At 37.6% G+C, this 18,798-nt stretch overlaps 5 protein-coding genes and 1 long non-coding RNA gene across 6 annotated transcripts; 4 read left to right on the top strand and 2 right to left on the bottom strand.

Annotated features, from left to right (window-relative positions):
- The first annotated feature begins 94 nt into the window (after positions 1–94).
- Positions 95–2,440, top strand: LOC140776410 (zinc transporter 8-like). Its single transcript, XM_073120118.1, has 3 exons — positions 95–753; positions 860–1,009; positions 1,984–2,440. Exons 1-3 carry the CDS (start codon positions 127–129, stop codon positions 2,287–2,289), a joined length of 1,083 nt encoding a protein of 360 aa, XP_072976219.1. The 5' UTR covers positions 95–126; the 3' UTR covers positions 2,290–2,440.
- Positions 2,441–7,908: 5,468 nt separating this feature from the next.
- Positions 7,909–8,842, bottom strand: LOC140776411 (abscisic acid receptor PYL4-like). The gene has a single exon (XM_073120119.1). It carries the CDS (start codon positions 8,704–8,706, stop codon positions 8,104–8,106), a length of 603 nt encoding a protein of 200 aa, XP_072976220.1. The 5' UTR covers positions 8,707–8,842; the 3' UTR covers positions 7,909–8,103.
- Positions 8,843–10,883: 2,041 nt separating this feature from the next.
- LOC140775725 (protein trichome birefringence-like 34) lies at positions 10,884–12,416 on the top strand. Its single transcript, XM_073119133.1, has 4 exons — positions 10,884–10,989; positions 11,085–11,287; positions 11,428–11,586; positions 11,666–12,416. Exons 1-4 carry the CDS (start codon positions 10,915–10,917, stop codon positions 12,030–12,032), a joined length of 804 nt encoding a protein of 267 aa, XP_072975234.1. The 5' UTR covers positions 10,884–10,914; the 3' UTR covers positions 12,033–12,416.
- Positions 12,417–12,564: 148 nt separating this feature from the next.
- Positions 12,565–14,953, top strand: LOC140775722 (xylan O-acetyltransferase 13-like). Its single transcript, XM_073119129.1, has 5 exons — positions 12,565–13,185; positions 13,789–13,960; positions 14,039–14,241; positions 14,347–14,511; positions 14,580–14,953. Exons 1-5 carry the CDS (start codon positions 12,701–12,703, stop codon positions 14,926–14,928), a joined length of 1,374 nt encoding a protein of 457 aa, XP_072975230.1. The 5' UTR covers positions 12,565–12,700; the 3' UTR covers positions 14,929–14,953.
- On the bottom strand, positions 14,861–16,579 carry LOC140775726 (uncharacterized). Its single transcript, XR_012106796.1, has 4 exons — positions 16,487–16,579; positions 15,855–16,049; positions 15,585–15,661; positions 14,861–15,000 (listed from the first exon to the last, which is right to left on the bottom strand). It is a non-coding gene; the product is annotated as an uncharacterized lncRNA (long non-coding RNA).
- LOC140775721 (protein trichome birefringence-like 34) lies at positions 16,256–18,603 on the top strand. The gene is made up of 5 exons (XM_073119128.1): positions 16,256–16,823; positions 17,213–17,387; positions 17,491–17,687; positions 17,939–18,097; positions 18,234–18,603. Exons 1-5 carry the CDS (start codon positions 16,315–16,317, stop codon positions 18,580–18,582), a joined length of 1,389 nt encoding a protein of 462 aa, XP_072975229.1. The 5' UTR covers positions 16,256–16,314; the 3' UTR covers positions 18,583–18,603.
- Positions 18,604–18,798: the final 195 nt, after the last annotated feature.

Genomic DNA, 18,798 nt, shown 5'->3' with positions numbered 1-18,798 from the left:
TTTCTTCGTATTAAACCATCAGCTAAGTTTCCTATAAATCTTACTTCAAACCCACATCTCCCTCGCTCTGTATCATCTTATTAGTCCAAACCTTTCTCCCTTCTCTCTCTCTCTGCACTTCCAAAGATGAGGACTCCCCAAAAGCTCTTCCTCCTCCTCATAACCATCTCCCTCCTCCCCCTCCTCGCCCACTGCGACTGCGAGTGCTCCTTCGAAGACGAAGACGTCGACGAATCGACGTCGCGGAAGCTACACATCGCCGCCATATTCACTATCCTAGCTTGCAGCGCGTTCGGCTGTTTGATCCCCGTAATTGGCAGGAATTTCCCGGCTCTAAGCCCCGAGAGAGACATCTTCTTCGTCATCAAAGCCTTCGCCGCCGGAGTTATCCTCGCCACCGGATTCATCCACATTCTACCGGAGGCATTCGACAAGCTCAACTCGCCGTGTCTCAACGAGAACCCCTGGGCTAATTTCCCGTTTGCCGGATTCGCTGCAATGATGGCCGCAATTGGCACCCTCATGATCGACACGTTGGCCACGGGCTACTTCACCCGTGCGCATAACAATAAGGCGGCGACCGGCGCGGTGAGCAATGAGGTGAGGCCGCCAAAGGGCGACGATATGGAGGCGGTCGCCGCCGCAGACCACGGTGGCCACATCCACATCCACACCCACGTCGCGCATGGCCATGCGCATGGCTCCGCAGTAGACGGCGGGGAGCAACTCCTCCGCTATCGTGTCATCTCTCAGGTGAGAAACACAGCTAGCTGAACGTGATTCAAACTCAAGAATTGATCTGCTCTAATACCACATACATTTTTTATTTATAAATATTTACTATAATATTATTTTGCAGGTGTTGGAATTGGGTATTATTGTTCATTCGATCATCATAGGCATATCTCTTGGTGCGTCAAAGTCGCCTTCCACCATACGTCCCCTTGTTGCTGCCTTAAGCTTCCATCAGTTCTTTGAAGGAATTGGCCTCGGAGGATGCATTGTTCAGGTACATCGATCGTTTCTCCCTTTTAGCTTATCTATATATAACTTTAGAAAATTATAACATAGTCACTGCGCATGAGTGAATAAATGAGATAAACGCAAGGGTCTCGACAGCCATGGCTTCCTTTTTTGTTGAGATATCCCATGACCCATTACCAAGATCGACTCCTAGGCAAGCAAGCCGACCGTCTTTGAACAGCCAGCACAGTCACAATGCATGCAAATGGCTCCTTCTTTAGTAAGAAAGTCTTGCAGATTTCCTAGCTTTGGGAGAATGTAGTAAATAAATGTTCTAAAGTCCAAAGAGGCAGACAAGCAATCCCAAAATCAATACACCGGGGAGTGAATCTTTTTAATCGGCATTCGTTTTGCTCTTGTTGTTGTTCAAACACTTTACAATGTTTATATTTATTATTCAACCTTTTTATTTTATTTTTAACATCTTAAAAAACACTCTGAATTTATTTAATTTTAACCTACCTAACAACATCTGTGTGAGAAAATATCTAAATTACCTCTCGTTTGACATTAATAATTATTTCCTCTTGATTTACATCTATAGTTCGTTGAATTCATTTCTATGGCAATTGGCTGCTAAGAAAATGATATGGTACGGTGTTTTTTCACTTCTTAAAAGAAAAATATAGGAGTTGAGAGTTGTGTGATCATTTTCTCTATAACTTATTAAAATGCATATTCCATAAACTATTTTATTATATAATTGCAGCTTACGTGGTGCGAGTGTGTGTGACAATCTTTACAAAGTCAACTTGCGTATGTAAGTTAGGATGTAATCTTGACACCCACCGAGTAGGCGCTTGGATGCTAGTGATGGATTAATTAAGAGAAAATAATTGAATCATGAAATAAGGGCAAGCCCCACTACTTAAATTTAAATGTAATTTATTAAAAGCGTACTACATTCTGTTTTTATATTATTCACAATTTATCATATAAATATTTCAATTCTTAATGTAGGCGAAATTCAAAATCAAATCTGTCGTCACGATGATTATCTTCTTCTCTCTCACTACGCCCCTCGGGATTGCAATCGGTATGGGTATATCATCGGTTTACGATGAAAGTAGCCCAACCGCACTAATTGTTGAAGGAATCTTAGATTCGGCTTCCGCTGGAATTTTAATCTACATGTCTTTGGTTGACCTCCTCGCCGAAGATTTTATGAACCCTAGAGTGCAGAGCAAAGGAAAGCTGCAACTCATCATAAACACTGCTCTGCTGGTAGGAGCAGGTCTGATGTCTCTCCTTGCCAAATGGGCTTGAATGATTTCTTTTTGTAATATTAAGCAATACTTCTTTTCTTTTTTGTGATGTGAGTGGAATTGTTCATTTTAATGTTGTTCTTTTCCAAATAATTCATTTGTATTGTGAGTTTGGTGACCATTCTCTCCATTAATGTTTTCAGGTGTGCTTATGTTGGTGTCATCTCTTTCCATCTCTTCTACATTCTGTGTTACAATATTACTTTCTACATATAATATTTTTAAAACGGTGGGTGTTATTTGAAAATTTTCCCTTGGAAAAATAATATGGGGACGGCTATCCAGAGACTGGCCCATTATTCCAGCCTTGATAGGATAACGGCGAGATGGGCCGAGGATAAGTTTCTTATTGGGCTCTTTTATCCGGGACTATCCATCTATAGGCTCGACCCAATTACACACATTTTTTTTACTTAAAACCCTTGCTCTACCCTTATTCTTATTTCGGTTAAGATTATTTAAGTCATTTTTTTTTTCTTCTGATAAGTAATTAATTTTTTAACTCGTAAATTACGAAACTTAAAGGGTGTACGTACAAATAGTATACGTGTAGAGAAACCATCAAATATAAAAAGGGATAAATCTAGATTGGCTACCAACTGTACGAAATGGCAACAGTTAGGTTTGTAGCTGATCTGCTTCTAAAGTGCAAATGGGTATAATAGTACTACTAAACATCTGCTTAAGAATTTTAGAGGTCCCCTTCATTCTAGCTAATAGTGATGTTATCACTAATCCTCTCCAAACCTATCTTTACTTTTATGACCTTGGAAATGATCTCAAATTTCTTAATTTTTTGTGTCTATATTTTAAAATCCATAATTTCTACCTATTTACTTATCAAATTTAACTATCCATGCATAAATATACACAAAATATGGATTTTAAAAAGAGCTTAAATATAAGTAGATATTAGAAATGGCTAGTTGTAAATTAAAAAGTATAATTGGACCACATTGTAGCTTAATATAATAATTAACAGGAGTAGATGACACTAAATTAATTAAAGGGTACGTTGATTGACCCAATTGGGCAAGTGCATGGGTTCAGGACTACGACGTGCAAGGATAAACCCAGGGGCAAGTTGACACGAAATTACTCGATTAAAGATCACGCATGGGATACGAAAGCAGCAGCCGTACGTCCCACTTGTTCACGTTGTGCATAGAAGATTTAGTATCTCATTTGCCCAATGGGTTTTTTAAATTTTGTTTATATTAACACAGCAACTTGCGTTAATGGGATTCTGATATCAATCTTTAGGACTATGGGATGTGGGTATGAGTCTATGAGTTCGTCCTTTGTTGAACAACTTGCCTCAAAATGGTGGTCCTTTCTTACTTGGGGTGGCAGGTAGCTGTAGGGTGTTAGCCATGACTGGTGATCACCAAGTTGCCATGATCGATCTCCATTGTTTTCTGCGAGCAAGCTTTGGGAGGTCTGTGGTTGTAGTACGTAGTACTCCTTTTGTGCCAGTGAGGAAGGTAGTAAGTAGGCTGATTGTACCCATGATCGATCACTTGCTACGTGAAATGATGGACATGTTTTCTTTTCTTCCACAGTTTACAGCAGAGAGAATCCTATGTATATTATATTAGTGAGATAGGGGCTACTTGATCTCAAGATAAACTGGGTTAATTGGAATAAGTTTGGGAAGGATATTCCTAATTCCTTCCAAGTTGGGCAAGTGTGTACATGATATAATCGCGGCGAGATTGTGATGATTGTTTTAAGTGCAGGCAAGCTATATTATATGCGTGAAGTCGTTGGGATTTATCGATCCATGTTAGCATAAGGCAAATTAAGATGTTAAAGATTATTCTTATTCCTATTCTTATTCAAGAAATTAAGGCCAAAGATAACTCCTCCACACCAAACTCCTGTTCGACGAGCTAGCCGACAGCACGTACTACTACTGTAGAAATTTCACGAGTTTTGCGTAACTAACAGCACACCCCCCCCCCCCCCCCCCCCCCCCCTTTTTTAACATATAATTTCTTTTTCTGAAAATTAATATTCTTGGCAACAATTATTGACTCAGTAGCTAGGAAAGAGTAGGGGGGAAGACCCTTTCAATAAGCTCATATAATGTGAGTGAAACACACGTCACAAATAAGTAAAAAGAAGGCATCACAAATTTGCAATTACAAGAGCTATGATAGAAGCATTGGAGCAAAAGGTATATCATAATAGGGAATTAATAGGATATAAGAATATAGATAATCTTCGAATAATGATCGTGTTTAAAAAATAAAGTATGGATAAACTCTAACTATTGGTGAAAGACTAGGAGGGAGAAGGTAAGATTCCAATTCATCGCCAAAAAAATGGTCGCCAGCATGAAGAAAAAAAAATTTAAAAATTTAATCATTTTCAAGCAACCAATCCCAAGCTACCTGCTCGTTGGCTTGACCAATAGGTGAGAGGCGATAAAGGACTCGACCACCCTCCCATACTGTGTCAGCCGAAAGTTGGCACGAATAAAAGAAAGGTAGAGAGGGAGAACCCCTTAGATCTGCTTTGCACCTTGTGTCGCTAAGTAGAAGGTAAGATAGATAGCCATGGCAAGCAAGATGACATAGAGGAGGAGAAAATCTATGAGGAGGAGAGGAGGAGTACGAGGGGAGGACTAACTAGATTGATTAGAGAAGAGATAGAAGAAGGCCGCTATAGCACGATAGAGAAGCTAGGGCAAGAAACACTAGTAGATAAAGAAAACAAAAAAACAACACCCAAGTTTCTTGCAATTGCTTGAGTATCACATTTGAGAGCTTACTTTCCAATAATAATAGAAGAAAATAAGCAAATTAAAAAAAAAAGAATTTATATATGCTTTGAGACACTCACTTAATAATTTAAACTCACTCACTAATTCTTCGAAATTAAGGACACCTTCTTGTTAAAGCCCGTGTTAAACCCTCATTCGTTAGGTTTAAAACTCCAATTTGTGGAATTAAATAAACCTAGTATATTCCTAATATGGTAACAGGCCATTATAATAATGGGATGTGGAAATTTGGAGCAACTAGATCTTGGTGTTTAATTGCTGGATGATTAATTCTAAACAAAGACTCAGAAAGAGACTGGGGATCACTGGAAGCTTCCTCAACATGCAACATACTCTCCAACTTGATAATTATCCAACTAATTCATTTCGGGAGTTAATTTAAAAGGGGGAAAGAAGATGGAAGAGAGAATAAATTAAAGGACATATAGGATGAATCTTAGCCAATATATATCACTTTCATATTTTAATATGGATTGTTTAAACATGGGTTCTTATGTATAATCCCATATGCATCCATTGTAGACTTTCAATTTCAATTTCACATTCTCCAATATACATGGTCCAAGATTGCTTTTAATCTTCATGCATGCACCAATAATTAAGCTAAAATTTTAACCAATAAATTAATGAACTACAGCCCTAAGAGATACGCAACTAGCTGATGGAAGAGTAAGATGCTGTCTTTAGGTAGGATGATTACTTTAATCGATTCTGTGTTAAGTTTAATATACTATCTCTCCTTTTTATGTCATGCTTACATTAGTTTGTAAAAGGATTGATCAGATCATAGTTAAATATTTTTTTTCATAAGTTATAATTCAATAAGAACTATTAATTTCTCTCTCTAATCGAACGGCTAAAATTAAATGATATGTATGAGTCACTTTTCTAAATTATAAGGGTAAATTAGTTATATTTTATTTCTTCATTAGTTTTCTATTTTTTTTATAATAGATAAAAATAATAATAAATTAATAAAAATTGACACTCTTGTTATTAAGAAAATGATTATAAGAATAAGCAATAAGGAAATACTTAAATTCTAAATTTTTAATTAATTAATCTAATTATATATGTAAAATGTATTATATACCTTTTAATTTATCAACAAATAAAAATAATTGGTTAGTATAGAATCGTTGCTTTTTTATAAAAGAAAATCTATGAGGAAGAAGGGTTACTATTTAGCAAAATGGGAACAGAAGTGTAAGAGAAAGTAGTATGTATGGATTAGGCATTCTTAATATCCAATAGATACATTTAGCTTCAGTTGGTGATTTGCTAGTGGAAGCTTTTATTTTCTAAGAAATAGTTATGGGCCCAAATAGGGATTAAAGAAGATTGAAGATAGAAGAATTTAAATTGTAGATATCAAGCAAAAAAATTCTCTTTCAGATTAGTGTTGCATACCTACCTTTATTTAAAACTAGGTTGATTGGCAAAGTAACACATGAGAGGTAGATTGAAGTTTTGGACTGATCTCTGGATTGAAAAATTATTCCTTGGCAACAAGATTTCATTACCTTCTTAAAATTGCTTGGGATGAGAACATTTCTATTGCTAATGCATGGATTGACACTGGATGGTTCATCAAAGAATTAGCAGCAAATGTTCCATTTATTGCCTAAGAATTGTCAGCTCGTTGAGAATGCTAAAAGACTGTTATGGGTGGAAGTTTGAATCTAATAGCATCTTTACAATGAAATCTTTGTATCAATTTCTAAACAATAGTGGTAGATGTAAGTTTCACTGAAGGTTAAGGCATTTTTGTGGCTAGTATATAATAACAGAACTTTGATCTCATAAAGAGAAATTGGAGTGAAGATCCCAACTCTGTTTAAGCGTTCCTCCTTTTCTTTTCTGTTCTTTTCTTTGAAGTTAATCCTTCTATGTTCCCACACTCCAAAATCAGTGGCATATTAGAAGGGATGCTGTGTCTTACTCTTTGCCTTGTTTTTAAACTTGTTTGCCTGTAGTTTGTACTGTAAGTATTGGTACCTGGTTTAGATTATGATACTTTGTTTTGTTGTTAGTGTGTAAATAGTTTTTGGCTTACTTTTGTTGTAGTTTGTATGGGAGGTATTGAGTTCTATCTATAGATATGTAAGGATCCGGATGTATATTTCTTGGCAAATATATTAATACCCTCTAAAATTTATAATCTTATATAATTATTTATATAGCCAGTTTTTATATTTGGTATCAAATTTAAAACTACATTATATAAATAAATAACATATTAATTAATACGATTAGATTACCTGTGTCTAACTTCGGATTACACGCTTATTTTCTTCTACTAAGATTTCTCTATCTTAGATATGATTGAGCTTTAACTATAGGAGATATCATTTAATACTAAATAATTTAAATTTGATTATTTAGAGATAGAATTGAATTTAAATATGATTCTCTATCTGTTATTAAATTTTAGTTTAAATCAATATTAAACTAATGATATATATATATATATATATATATATATATATATTACTCTTGATTAAGAATATAAATATCTTTTAATTGATAAATTAGTAAGATGATATAATTGTTAAAAGATAATGTGCAAGATAATATAATTTAAATAAATAATTAACTATTGAATTGATAATATCTTTTAATTTTTTTACACTTCTATTAAATCCTTAAGAATTTTAACCGTTAAATCATCGTCAAATCTATTAATAAATAATTACCATTTTATGCTTATATATTTTGAAGCATGGAATGGGATGTTGTTAATATATATTATTAATTTTCTAACATTGGACTAGCTAGATTTAATCCTGAAGAACTAACATTTTGTTATTTCCTTCATAAGCAGAGGCATAATTAAATAAGATTGGAGTACTAGAAATTTTAATCCACAATATTTTTTTTCAAAAGAAAAAAACAAAAAAAAATTGTAAAAAAGGTGGGGAAGAAATTAAAAAAAAAAGAAAAAAAAAAGAAGGAAAAGAAGAACTAATTAAGAGGGGGAGAAAAAAAGGGTGACCATGTGGGTTGTTGAGAGGTCTTCTTCATCCATTAATCGAAGTCTTCTCCGGCTTTCGCCCGCCGCTCGGCGATGTGGGCGAGAGACTGGAGGTTACACCGGACGATGGTGTCGACAAAGAGCTTCGTGTCTTCTCTCGTGTTTCCCGGAGGTATGTCGACTACGTAGGACTCGACGACCACGGTGGTGGGCCCATCCTCTGCCGTCGAGGAGGAGGCGGAGTGGAGTGTGGTGACGGAGGTGTAGTTCTTGAGGCGGTGCTCGCCGCCGACGACGCGGAAGCTGAAGACGTGGCGGTCATCGTCGAGGATCTCGAGGCGCTCGCGGCTGGTGGAGGCGGGGAGGCCGGAGACGAGGCGGACCTCGCGCAGGGTGCCGACGGCGCCGTCGCCCTGAATGACGTGGCAGCTTTTGATGAAGTGTTTGTAGGCCTGGGGCTGGTCGAAGCGGCGGAGGACCGACCAGACGGCGGCGAGTGGGGCAGACACGTGCTGGATGGCGGCGGAGCAGCACTGGTTGGGGCCCACCACGTGCGCGTGGTAACGCGCCACCGCTTCCGGGACCGCTGGTTTGGCTGCGCCGGCGGCGAGTCGGATGTGCTGTGGCGGCGAGGGCTTTAGAGAAGAGTGTGGCATCCTCTCTCTCTCTCTCTCTCTCTCTCTCTCTCTCTCTCTCTCTCTCTCTATTTCTCTCTCTCTCTACCTTGAAGAGGAAGGAGAGCTGAGAGCTCGCGATAAAGTGATTGATTGGCTTCATGGGTGGTTTTAAGGTTGTGTCTTTCATTTCAGGCCCTTTACTCTGCCGCATTTATATTTCAGACCTCATCCTTTAACCTTTTCATCCCTATTTTTTTGAAATTTCTTCCCAACAAGAAATACCCTCTCTGTTCCGGAAAATTGCCAAAAAAAAAACAGAGAATATTATGTCAGAACAAAACTTCATTAATAAACCCCAAACTATAGGCCTCAAAATGTAAAATTTTTAATTTTTTTTAAAGAAAAAGAAAACTCGTGATTCCTAAATTCATTAAAAGAAACTGGAATATTTTGGTCAATATTCCACAGAAAAGGAGGAGATAGTTTACAATAAAGTTAAAATTAGGTTGCGAAAATAAAAAAGTCCGCAATAAAATAATTACACTTGCATTTACTGTTATGCAAATTGTAGTTCTTTATATTTTCTTTGCATTAATTCGACATATTGAGGGTTGTTTAAGGCTGTTTCCAGTGGGTAGCAATAGAAGAAAGGTGAGTAGATTGGACCATAGAGGAGGCTATTAAAAAAATCAAACTAGGAGTACGAAGAACGGAATTAGGGTATTGATGTTGAAAAAATTAACACTAATAATAATAATAATAATAATAAGCACCAATATTAACACAAGTGGTGGTAAATTAACACTAGTATCTCATAAAGACGTGTTGGTTTGGAAGTTGGCTAAAGTTTACCATTCTACTTTTCAAAAATATCCAAGATGGATCATAAAGACCGATATTGGTAGTTACGAATTTCCTCTATATATTTATATATTTATATATATGAAGGGAAAAACTTGATTGAATCCTCTCAATTAAATCCCAAATTATTGTTTAACACTTTTAATTTTGATTCGTCCCACTTCTACATCAATCCGACTTAAGCAAGTCAATCAAATTTTTTTCGTCAATCTCTTAATTTCCAGTACTATTAATTGTTTCCATCTTTATGTTAAAAGAATCTCGGCAAAAGAAGTACTACACCTAACTACACGCCAAACAACCCGTGAGTGGTAATTAAACAGTACATACGATGTCTTATACGAAGATACAAAGACAACAAGGTTAGGCGTTCGCTCTAAAATACTCCTTCTAGTAAGATCATTACTCTATATTAATTGGGTTTCCAGTTTTGGGATTATGCATTAATACAGTCATTATAAAATGCCACCAATTTCTCCTTTTTGATACCCAAGATAGATGAGAACAAAGAAGGATATCCCTCTTCTCTATTCTCCCTGGCGGCTATGGAGTTATCCCTACTCCATTGTAATGCTATTACTTGCTGTGGTTTTTATTGTCTTCATCTTTGCTCTCTCCTTCTCTGCTATCTCTAGCGAAGTAGATGGTCATGGTTATGTGACAAAGGTTGCAGATGATGAGTTGGGACCCAGGTGTGACTTGTTCTTGGGAAACTGGGTCTATGATGACTCGAATCATCCACTGTACTCGGGTCTAGCTTGCCCGTTTATGATCGATGAGGTGGCTTGTGATAAATATGGGAGGAATGACGTCAAGTATCAGCAGTGGAGGTGGCAACCCCATGGATGTGATCTTCCAAGGTATGTATGTGCCTCTCAGGAGAGAGAGAATATTAGACAATATCTATTTGATGGCTCCTTGTAAGTAGAATCTAATCTTCGATTGATTATGGCATTATGTCATCCTCGCACTGTGGGAATAAGATATACGTTAACGCATCGATTATATCCATTCGATGGTCCCGAGCTTATGAGATGTTACAACACTTTGAAACACGATTGAACTAATCGGATGCACGTGATTGATGTGCTGACATGTATCATGCTCCTAGACCAACCCGGTGGGCTTACGGTCTGTCAGAATCTGGCCCAAATAATCTAAAAAGGGCCCATTTAATCTGCAGAATTCATTCGAGTCTTTACAAGTGATTTGAATACTTTGAATTTTCATAGATAGCATAAGCATTGGAATTGTTTATACAGTAACGTTAATCGTATCCTAATGAACAGATTTGATGCCAAGAAGCTGCTAAATAGGCTCAGGAATCAGAGGTTGGTCTTTGTTGGGGACTCCCTCAATAGGAACCAATGGCTCTCTTTTGTGTGCATGGTTGAGTCTTCCATATCTCATGATCAGAAGAATATAACTCAAAAGGGTTCACTAAGATCATTCAAGGCCCAGGTATATTTCTCAATGGCATCTCTAATGACAATGCATTCCTCATTGCAAGTTTGAATGCTTTTCTTTTTTTTCTTTTTTTTTGTTCTGACAATCAGGAATATAATGCAACAATTGACTTTTATTGGTCGCCACTGCTTGTGGAATCCAATTGTGATCATCCAATCAACCACCGAGTGTCGAGCAGAATTATGCGAGCTAATTCGATCGAGGCTCATGCGAAGAACTGGAGGAATGCTGACATACTTGTGTTCAATTCTTATCTCTGGTGGAAAAAGCCTAGGATGAAGATGAAGGTGATGTAAGTATATTGGTTGTTTGCAAGCAGTTTCGAGCATGTTTCTATGTGATTAGTGTAAATTATAATCGATAATTTAGATCTTCACCATTGCTCTATTTCTAATTAGCATCATTTTCTTCGGGTTCTCTTCTCTTGATTAGCTATAACTCTTTCGATGAACAACATGGGAGCTATCAGGAAGTAGAGATGGTGCAAGGCTTTGAGCTAGCACTAAAGACATGGTCTGATTGGCTTCAGTTGAACAAGAAAAGTACTGGAACACAGCTCTACTATGTCAGCTTATCACCAACTCATGTCTGGTGAGAAATTCAAACGTTACCAAACTATGCTGTTCATGCTGAATTAAAGTTGAAATTATTGTGCTTTCACCTGTCATAGGGGTGAAGAGTGGGGGATGCCTAACAACCACAACTGCTACAACGAATCGGAGCCAATCAGTATAGAAGGATACACCGGTAGAGGATCAGATTACACAATGATGAGGATTGTCGAGTCTACTGTCGAAAACTTGAGGAACAAAGGGCTAAATGTGAAAATTCTTAATATCACTCAACTTTCAGAGTATCGCAAAGATGGACATCCATCTATTTACAGGAAGCAGTGGGATACTTTAAGCGAAGACCAACTTGCAGATCCTACTAGCTATGCAGATTGCACGCATTGGTGTCTTCCTGGTGTTCCTGATGTGTGGAATGAACTTCTGTACACTTATATCATCTCCAATGTGCAAATTTTGAGATCATAATTGTATTCAGACAAAAATAAGTCATAACGAATGCTTGATTGGCTTTCAAAGGGAAAGTTAAGAATGGGGGTGTACTAATAGATCGAGAAATACCTTGTGCTCAAGGGACTTTCTTTTGGTGTGAATAATAGAGGGGTGGGGGGGCTCACATTAGTCCCATTTGTTGGCTAACAGCAAAGCAAGAGGTACTTCTTTTAGGTCCACTTTATGTTGCTTCAGAAGAAAACTTCACCAACTGATGCGGTTGTGAGTGAGAGATTGGACTACTTTCCTGTTCTTTATTCATGTTTGGTACTGCTGATCTGAAGCAAAAATAAATCCGTAAGACGGGGAAAGAAGAGGAAAATGACTCCTCAACATCGCCAGGGAAGCCAATCATCTATCTATCTATCGAATCTTTGTCCCCTGTTTTTCCTGCGCAAAAATGTTGTAATTGTGAAGATTGCGTTGCCACACACCAACCAGTTCTGAAAAAAGGTCCAATTATTTTACTACCATTAGACCAAAGGTCCATTTGATACGTTGAGTAGTTCTAGTCTTGGACCACTCGACTGTTGGCAGTTGCAACGTATCAATATCAGAATAAAATGAGAATTAATCTCCTAATCTAGAAGCCATCAGTAGGAGAAGAGGAAGCAGATAGCAAGTGAGAAGAGTCCGAGAAGGAGATGACCTTTCAAAGTTCTATTGGGCTAAGGAGTTATTTGAGCTCCCTTATAGCCTTCTTCCTCATTCTCTATTCTGGCTCCGTCCTCTTGAACACAGACCATTATATCCAAGCAGAGAGGCCAGTAGCTGCAGAAGAGGAATCAAGAGGTAATGAAGATTTGTTCTTGAACACAGACCACCAGTATATCCAAGCAGAGAGGCCAGTAGCTGCAGAAGAGGAATCAAGAGGTAATGAAGACTTATTCTTGAACACGGACCGTTATATCCAGGCAGAGAGGCCACTAGCTGCAGAAGAAGAATCAAGAGGCAATGAAGAGTGCAACTTTTTCTCTGGCCGGTGGGTGTATGATAACGCAACCCGCCCGTTGTACTCTGGGCTTGGCTGCTCCTTCATGCATGACGAAGTGGCTTGCGAGAAGTATGGGAGGAGTGATCTCAAGTTTCAGCATTGGAGATGGCAACCCCATGGATGCGACATTCCAAGGTATGTCAGTATTCTGTAATGGTCGACAGTTTCAGTGTTCTTCAAAAGGTTTGGCATCCAGGAAACCATTGGCAGCTCACATGCATGCATACATACATACATACAAGGAAGATCTTGACACCTTTGGATGCTATATTTGTCCTCTTTGATCAGTTATTTCTATCATGAGTTGGCAGCTCACATGCATGCATACATACATACATACATACATACAAGGAAGATCTTGACACCTTTTGATGCTATATTTGTCCTCTTTGATCAGTTATTGCTATCATGAGTTATTTTCACCTAATAGTTTTTGAAAAGCCATTTAGATTCTGTAAAGTCTGTCAAATTAAGGACCACATTTGTGGTCATAGATATGATAAAGTTAGGAGAACAGGGTGAAGAAATCATAGCCTTTTGACATTAAAACTAATTAATTGCGAGTCTTACATTAAAAACTGAGTGGTATTTATATTATTTATAGTACCTAATTGACGCTTCTAAAATGCGTGTTACATAACAGGAGATAAAGAATCAGAAGTTAGAAAGTATAGCGATCTACCTTTATTTTCCTTCACTAAATTTTAAAAGAATATACTTTCGTATTGAACGAAGCAGGTTCAATGCCGTAAGGTTGCTTGAGAAGCTTAGAGGAAAAAGAATGGTCTTTGTCGGCGACTCACTCAACAGGAATCAATGGGTCTCTATGACTTGCATGGTGGAATCCTCCCTGCCTGCTGAACAAAAAAGTATCACTTTCAATGGCTCACTTATGTCATTCAAGGTCAAGGTGAGATATAGAAATGAATCATGGCTCTGTATCCAAGGAATCATAGAATTAGAAACTTAACATTTTGAAAATTCCCAGGAATTCAATGTATCGATAGACTTCTATTGGTCGCCGCTGTTAGTAGAATCAAACTGTGATGATCCTGTGATCCACCGAGTGTCGGACAGAATTATGCGAGCAAATGCGATCGAAAAGCATGGAAAGCACTGGAAAGATGCTGATGTTCTTGTTTTCAATTCTTATCTTTGGTGGAAGAAGCCCAATATGAAGATGAAGGTCTTGTAAGTACTCCTATACTTTCGGATCCATGCATATATATATAGACTCACAGTTGATTAATTCAGAGAGTGACATAAGTATCTTAACAGAAGTGATTCAATTGACAGGTATGGGTCATTTGAAGACAATGACACAAATTCAAATTTGGAAGACGTTGAAATGTCTCATGGTTTTGAGCTAGCACTGGGGACTTGGTCTAAGTGGCTTCAGATGCAGGTGGACACAAACAAGACCAAGATGTTCTTCGTCAGCTTATCGCCTACTCATGTTTGGTAAGAACCTCTGAACTTTGCATCTAAAATATGAAACGTTAGCTCAGATGAAGAACAAAACTCTGCAGGGGTGGGAATTGGGGAGCAGCAGACAACCAAAACTGCTATGGTGAGACTGAGCCAATAACAAAAGAAGGGTATATAGGCGATGGATCGGATTACGGTATGATGAGAAGGGTCGAAACAGTGGTTGATGAACTAAGATACAAAGGAGTAAATGTGCAGATACTTAACATTACTCAACTCGCGGAGTACCGGAAAGATGGCCATCCAACCATATATAGAAGGCAGTGGAGTCCTCTAAGTGATGAGCAGCTTGCAAACCCTCATACTTATGCAGACTGTACACATTGGTGTCTTCCTGGTGTTCCTGATGTGTGGAATGAAATTTTGTATGCATATATCGTCTCTAAATGAAATATATAAGGTGTTCATTTGTTCATCTGAGATGCTCTTTTTCTACGTAATCCGAATGCATAATCACAGCAGCTACAAGCAAAAATTAGTCAGAGTTATTTGAGGATCAAGGACTTTTTTTTAATAATTATCACAAGATTATAGCCATTTTTCTGGCCTGATGCAGGGTAACAGTAGAATGTTTATGGGCATCTGAAATAAAATAAAAATTAGAGTCATCTTTTTCCAATAAACAAGATTAAAGCTACTTTTGTATTATTATTCATAAATACTAGCGACTATGAAATAAGAAAGAAAAAATATCAATAGACAAAGACGATGCCATATCATTTTATTTGTAAAATATTTATGGGCATAACATTACACATATTTTAACTAAAAATATGTATTACATTTATACTAGGGTTAATTATATTTTGACTCTCTTAGTTATAAGATATAATTAACCCTTTATACTCTATAGGAGTTATTTTAAAAATTAAAATATTCTTTTTTGGTGAAAGAGAAGAATATCTAGAGCAAGTTTTAAATCAAGAGGGAGCCATTTAGTGATACTAATAGAAAACATATTTATTTATCTATAATTTAGCACTATAAATAAGCAATGATTTTAAAATCAATGGGGGGCCATGGCTTAAAATACTTAAAAAACTTACTGCTATGTGGCTCCACCTGAAGTGGATTGGATGAGAGATCTGAATTAAGTATGAACAACCTCCACCATCTTAGTATCCTGCAACACAATAATAAGATAAAAATTAGATATTTCCAAATCATGGAAGAAGTTAGAGATGACCATTGTCCCTGAAATCTAATAGTAGTTTGCTGTTTAAAAATCTGGAAAATAAGTATAATGATAAATTTATTGTACCAACTATATAAAGTTTAAAAATTTACATCATAAAGAATTGATAGTCTGCATTCACCTATGAAGGTTGGTTAGAAATCTTTCAGTACAAAAAGTCAAATCAAAAGGATTGATGGTCTGCTTGAACTAAAATATATCCCACCCAATGCTGCAGGTGTGACTAGTTGCCATATACTTCACCTTCCCCACCATCTCTTTGTTTTGAAGCTATTCCAAACATAATGCTTATGGAATGTCAACTAAAACTCTCCACCTTCAAAAAAAGAAAAGAAAATGTTAACACATCAACATTGGTCAATTCCAACTTCCACCTCCATTGCTATCTAAATCATGCACCTTAAAAAACCCAAATCCTAAATTTCTCTGTAGAGTAATATATCACATATAAGTTTAGGTATACCAAAAATTTCAACAACTCTTGACCTAAACTAAGCCTTTTAATTGAAGCAAAGCTGCACCAATTCATCTATACTAAAAGGCCCCCAAAAATATACAAAAACCAAGGCATTTGGAAACTCATGCGAATGGTCTCTCCCACATCCAAGGCCATGAATTACTCCCACTTCATGACCATTAACGCAGCCAAAATCCTAAACCATCTATCTAGAACGCAGAGCAAAAGGACAAACATGCCCCTGAGAGGAGGGGAGGGAGAAGAAGAAGATGAAGAGTTTGAAGGTGGTGGTATACCAAAGAAGAGCCAGAATGGCCTGAGGACATGGGGGCTTAGAGGTCATTTCAACTCCACTGTGGTCTTCCTCGTTGCGGTGTGCTTCATCCTGGTGGTATCTCTCACCAATAAGAATGGGGCGTGGTACGTTGCTCCTGCAGCAGCTGTTAAGGACAGCATTGCGGAGAAATGTGATTTGTTCACGGGGAGGTGGGTCTACGAAGAGAAGGCTTATCCTTTGTACTCGGAGAAGGGTTGCAGGTTCATGTCGGACCAATCGGCTTGTGAGAAGTTTGGGAGGGTAAATTTAAAGCATCAGAATTGGAGGTGGCAACCAAATGAATGCAACCTTCCAAGGTAAGCTTTTAAGTTGACATATTTGATAACCTTTCAATCTTTGTGTTGCATACTAAGCTTCTTTCAAAACACTCATGTTATCAGTGTTAATGCATCAACTATTCTTAAAGCTTAAACTGTTAAATAAAATTATATTTTATATTTTAATTAATAATTTAAAAATAGTGAGTTGAAACTATATATGCTTAAAATTACATTTTACATTCTAATATTTATTTTGAAAAATAATAAGATATTATCTATTTTGTAGGGAAAAAATATAGGATCGAATGATAAAATAGTCATATGGAAAAATAGTAATGATAATAAAAGTAAAGATCGGGTTGGTTTATATATATAAAATCTATGTCAAAGATCAAATATTGAATTTTATGTGAACAAAAAAGCAGGTTCAATGCCACAAAACTGCTGGAAAAGTTGAGAGGGAGAAGGCTAGTGTTTGTTGGGGATTCACTGAATAGAAACCAATGGATCTCCATGGTTTGCCTCCTTGATGCTTCCATAGCAGAAGACGATCACAAGACCATGGAAACCAATGGATCTCTCATGTCATTCAAGATCAAGGTATACACATTATATCCACAAGCTACTTCTTTCTCCAATGCTTTGCATAATTGCATTGCTTCTGTCAATTAATTAACACGTACCTTGCATGCATGCATGGTAGGATTACAATGCATCCGTAGATTTCTACTGGGCTCCGTTGCTCGTCGAGTCCAACTCCGACGATCCGGTGCACCACCGGATACCGGACCGGATCGTTAGGGCGGAGTCGATCCAGAAGCACGCCAGGCACTGGAGTGACGCTGATATACTGGTGTTCAACTCTTATCTTTGGTGGAAGAGGGATCAGATGAAGGTCTTGTAAGTATCTCTATATCTTTAACGTTGAAGAGATAATTATAAATAACACCTTATATTTTCACGTTATAATAACGAGCCATACTACGAGTTAAGTTTAAGAATAAAAATAAATTTATTTATAGGGGGCTCTATTTGTAATTTTTTTTAAAAAAAATTATTTCTAATACAGTGAAAATGTAGGGTGTTTTTTGTAAATTTATCGATATTTCTAAAAGATGTTTAAATATTCTAATCCTTTTTTATTTCGTCAGGTGGGGGTCATTTGATGACGAGGATGGGATCTACAAGGAGATTGAGGGCCTACGTGGCTATGAGCTGGCACTGCAGACGTGGTCCGAATGGCTCGAATTCCACGTAGACCATCAGAGGACCCAGTTGTTCTTCATGAGCATGTCACCTACCCATTTCTGGTAAGCGAGAGACCATTGCAATTACCCAAATAGAATGTTAATAGTTTAATTGGGACACTACTAAATTCTCACTCTCCCAAAATACATATACATATTTGATCCTTGAGATGAAGTGAAGTCTCCTTGACACTTGCAGGGGTGATGAGTGGGGGATTGGAAGTGATCAGAACTGCTACAATGAGACTGAGCCAATCAGTAGATATGGCCACAGGGGTAGAGATTCAGATAGTACTATGATGCAGGTAGTAGAAGAAACAATCCAGGGGCTGAAGCATAGAGGAGTAAGTGTACAAATGTTGAACATCACACAGCTTTCGGAATACCGGAAAGACGGTCATCCGTCGATCTTTAGGAAGCAGTGGGAACCGTTGACCGACGAGCAGCTGAAGAACCCTAGCAGCTATGCTGACTGCATACACTGGTGCCTCCCTGGTGTTCCTGATGTGTGGAATGAAATCTTGTATGCCTACATTCTGTTCCGATGAATGGAACCATTCTTTTCTTTATGCGTTGTATGCATGTCTATCCTGGTGAAAGATATTAGGGTGGAGAGGGTCACATGAATCAAATCAAAGTTTCCAGCATCGTTGGTACATGTTGATATAGGAGATCATCTACATACATCATGCTCCACTATCTGATGATCCAGTAACAAGTGCACACATCGGGTATTTTCACGATAAGATACAGATAAGAGCATT

The sequence above is a fragment of the Typha angustifolia genome, chromosome 14 (assembly GCF_048772165.1).
Source record: "Typha angustifolia cultivar Huaian chromosome 14, ASM4877216v1, whole genome shotgun sequence".
NCBI lineage: Eukaryota > Viridiplantae > Streptophyta > Magnoliopsida > Poales > Typhaceae > Typha > Typha angustifolia.
Note: the sequence above shows the minus strand (reverse complement) of the source record. Positions and strands in the feature narration are given on the sequence as shown.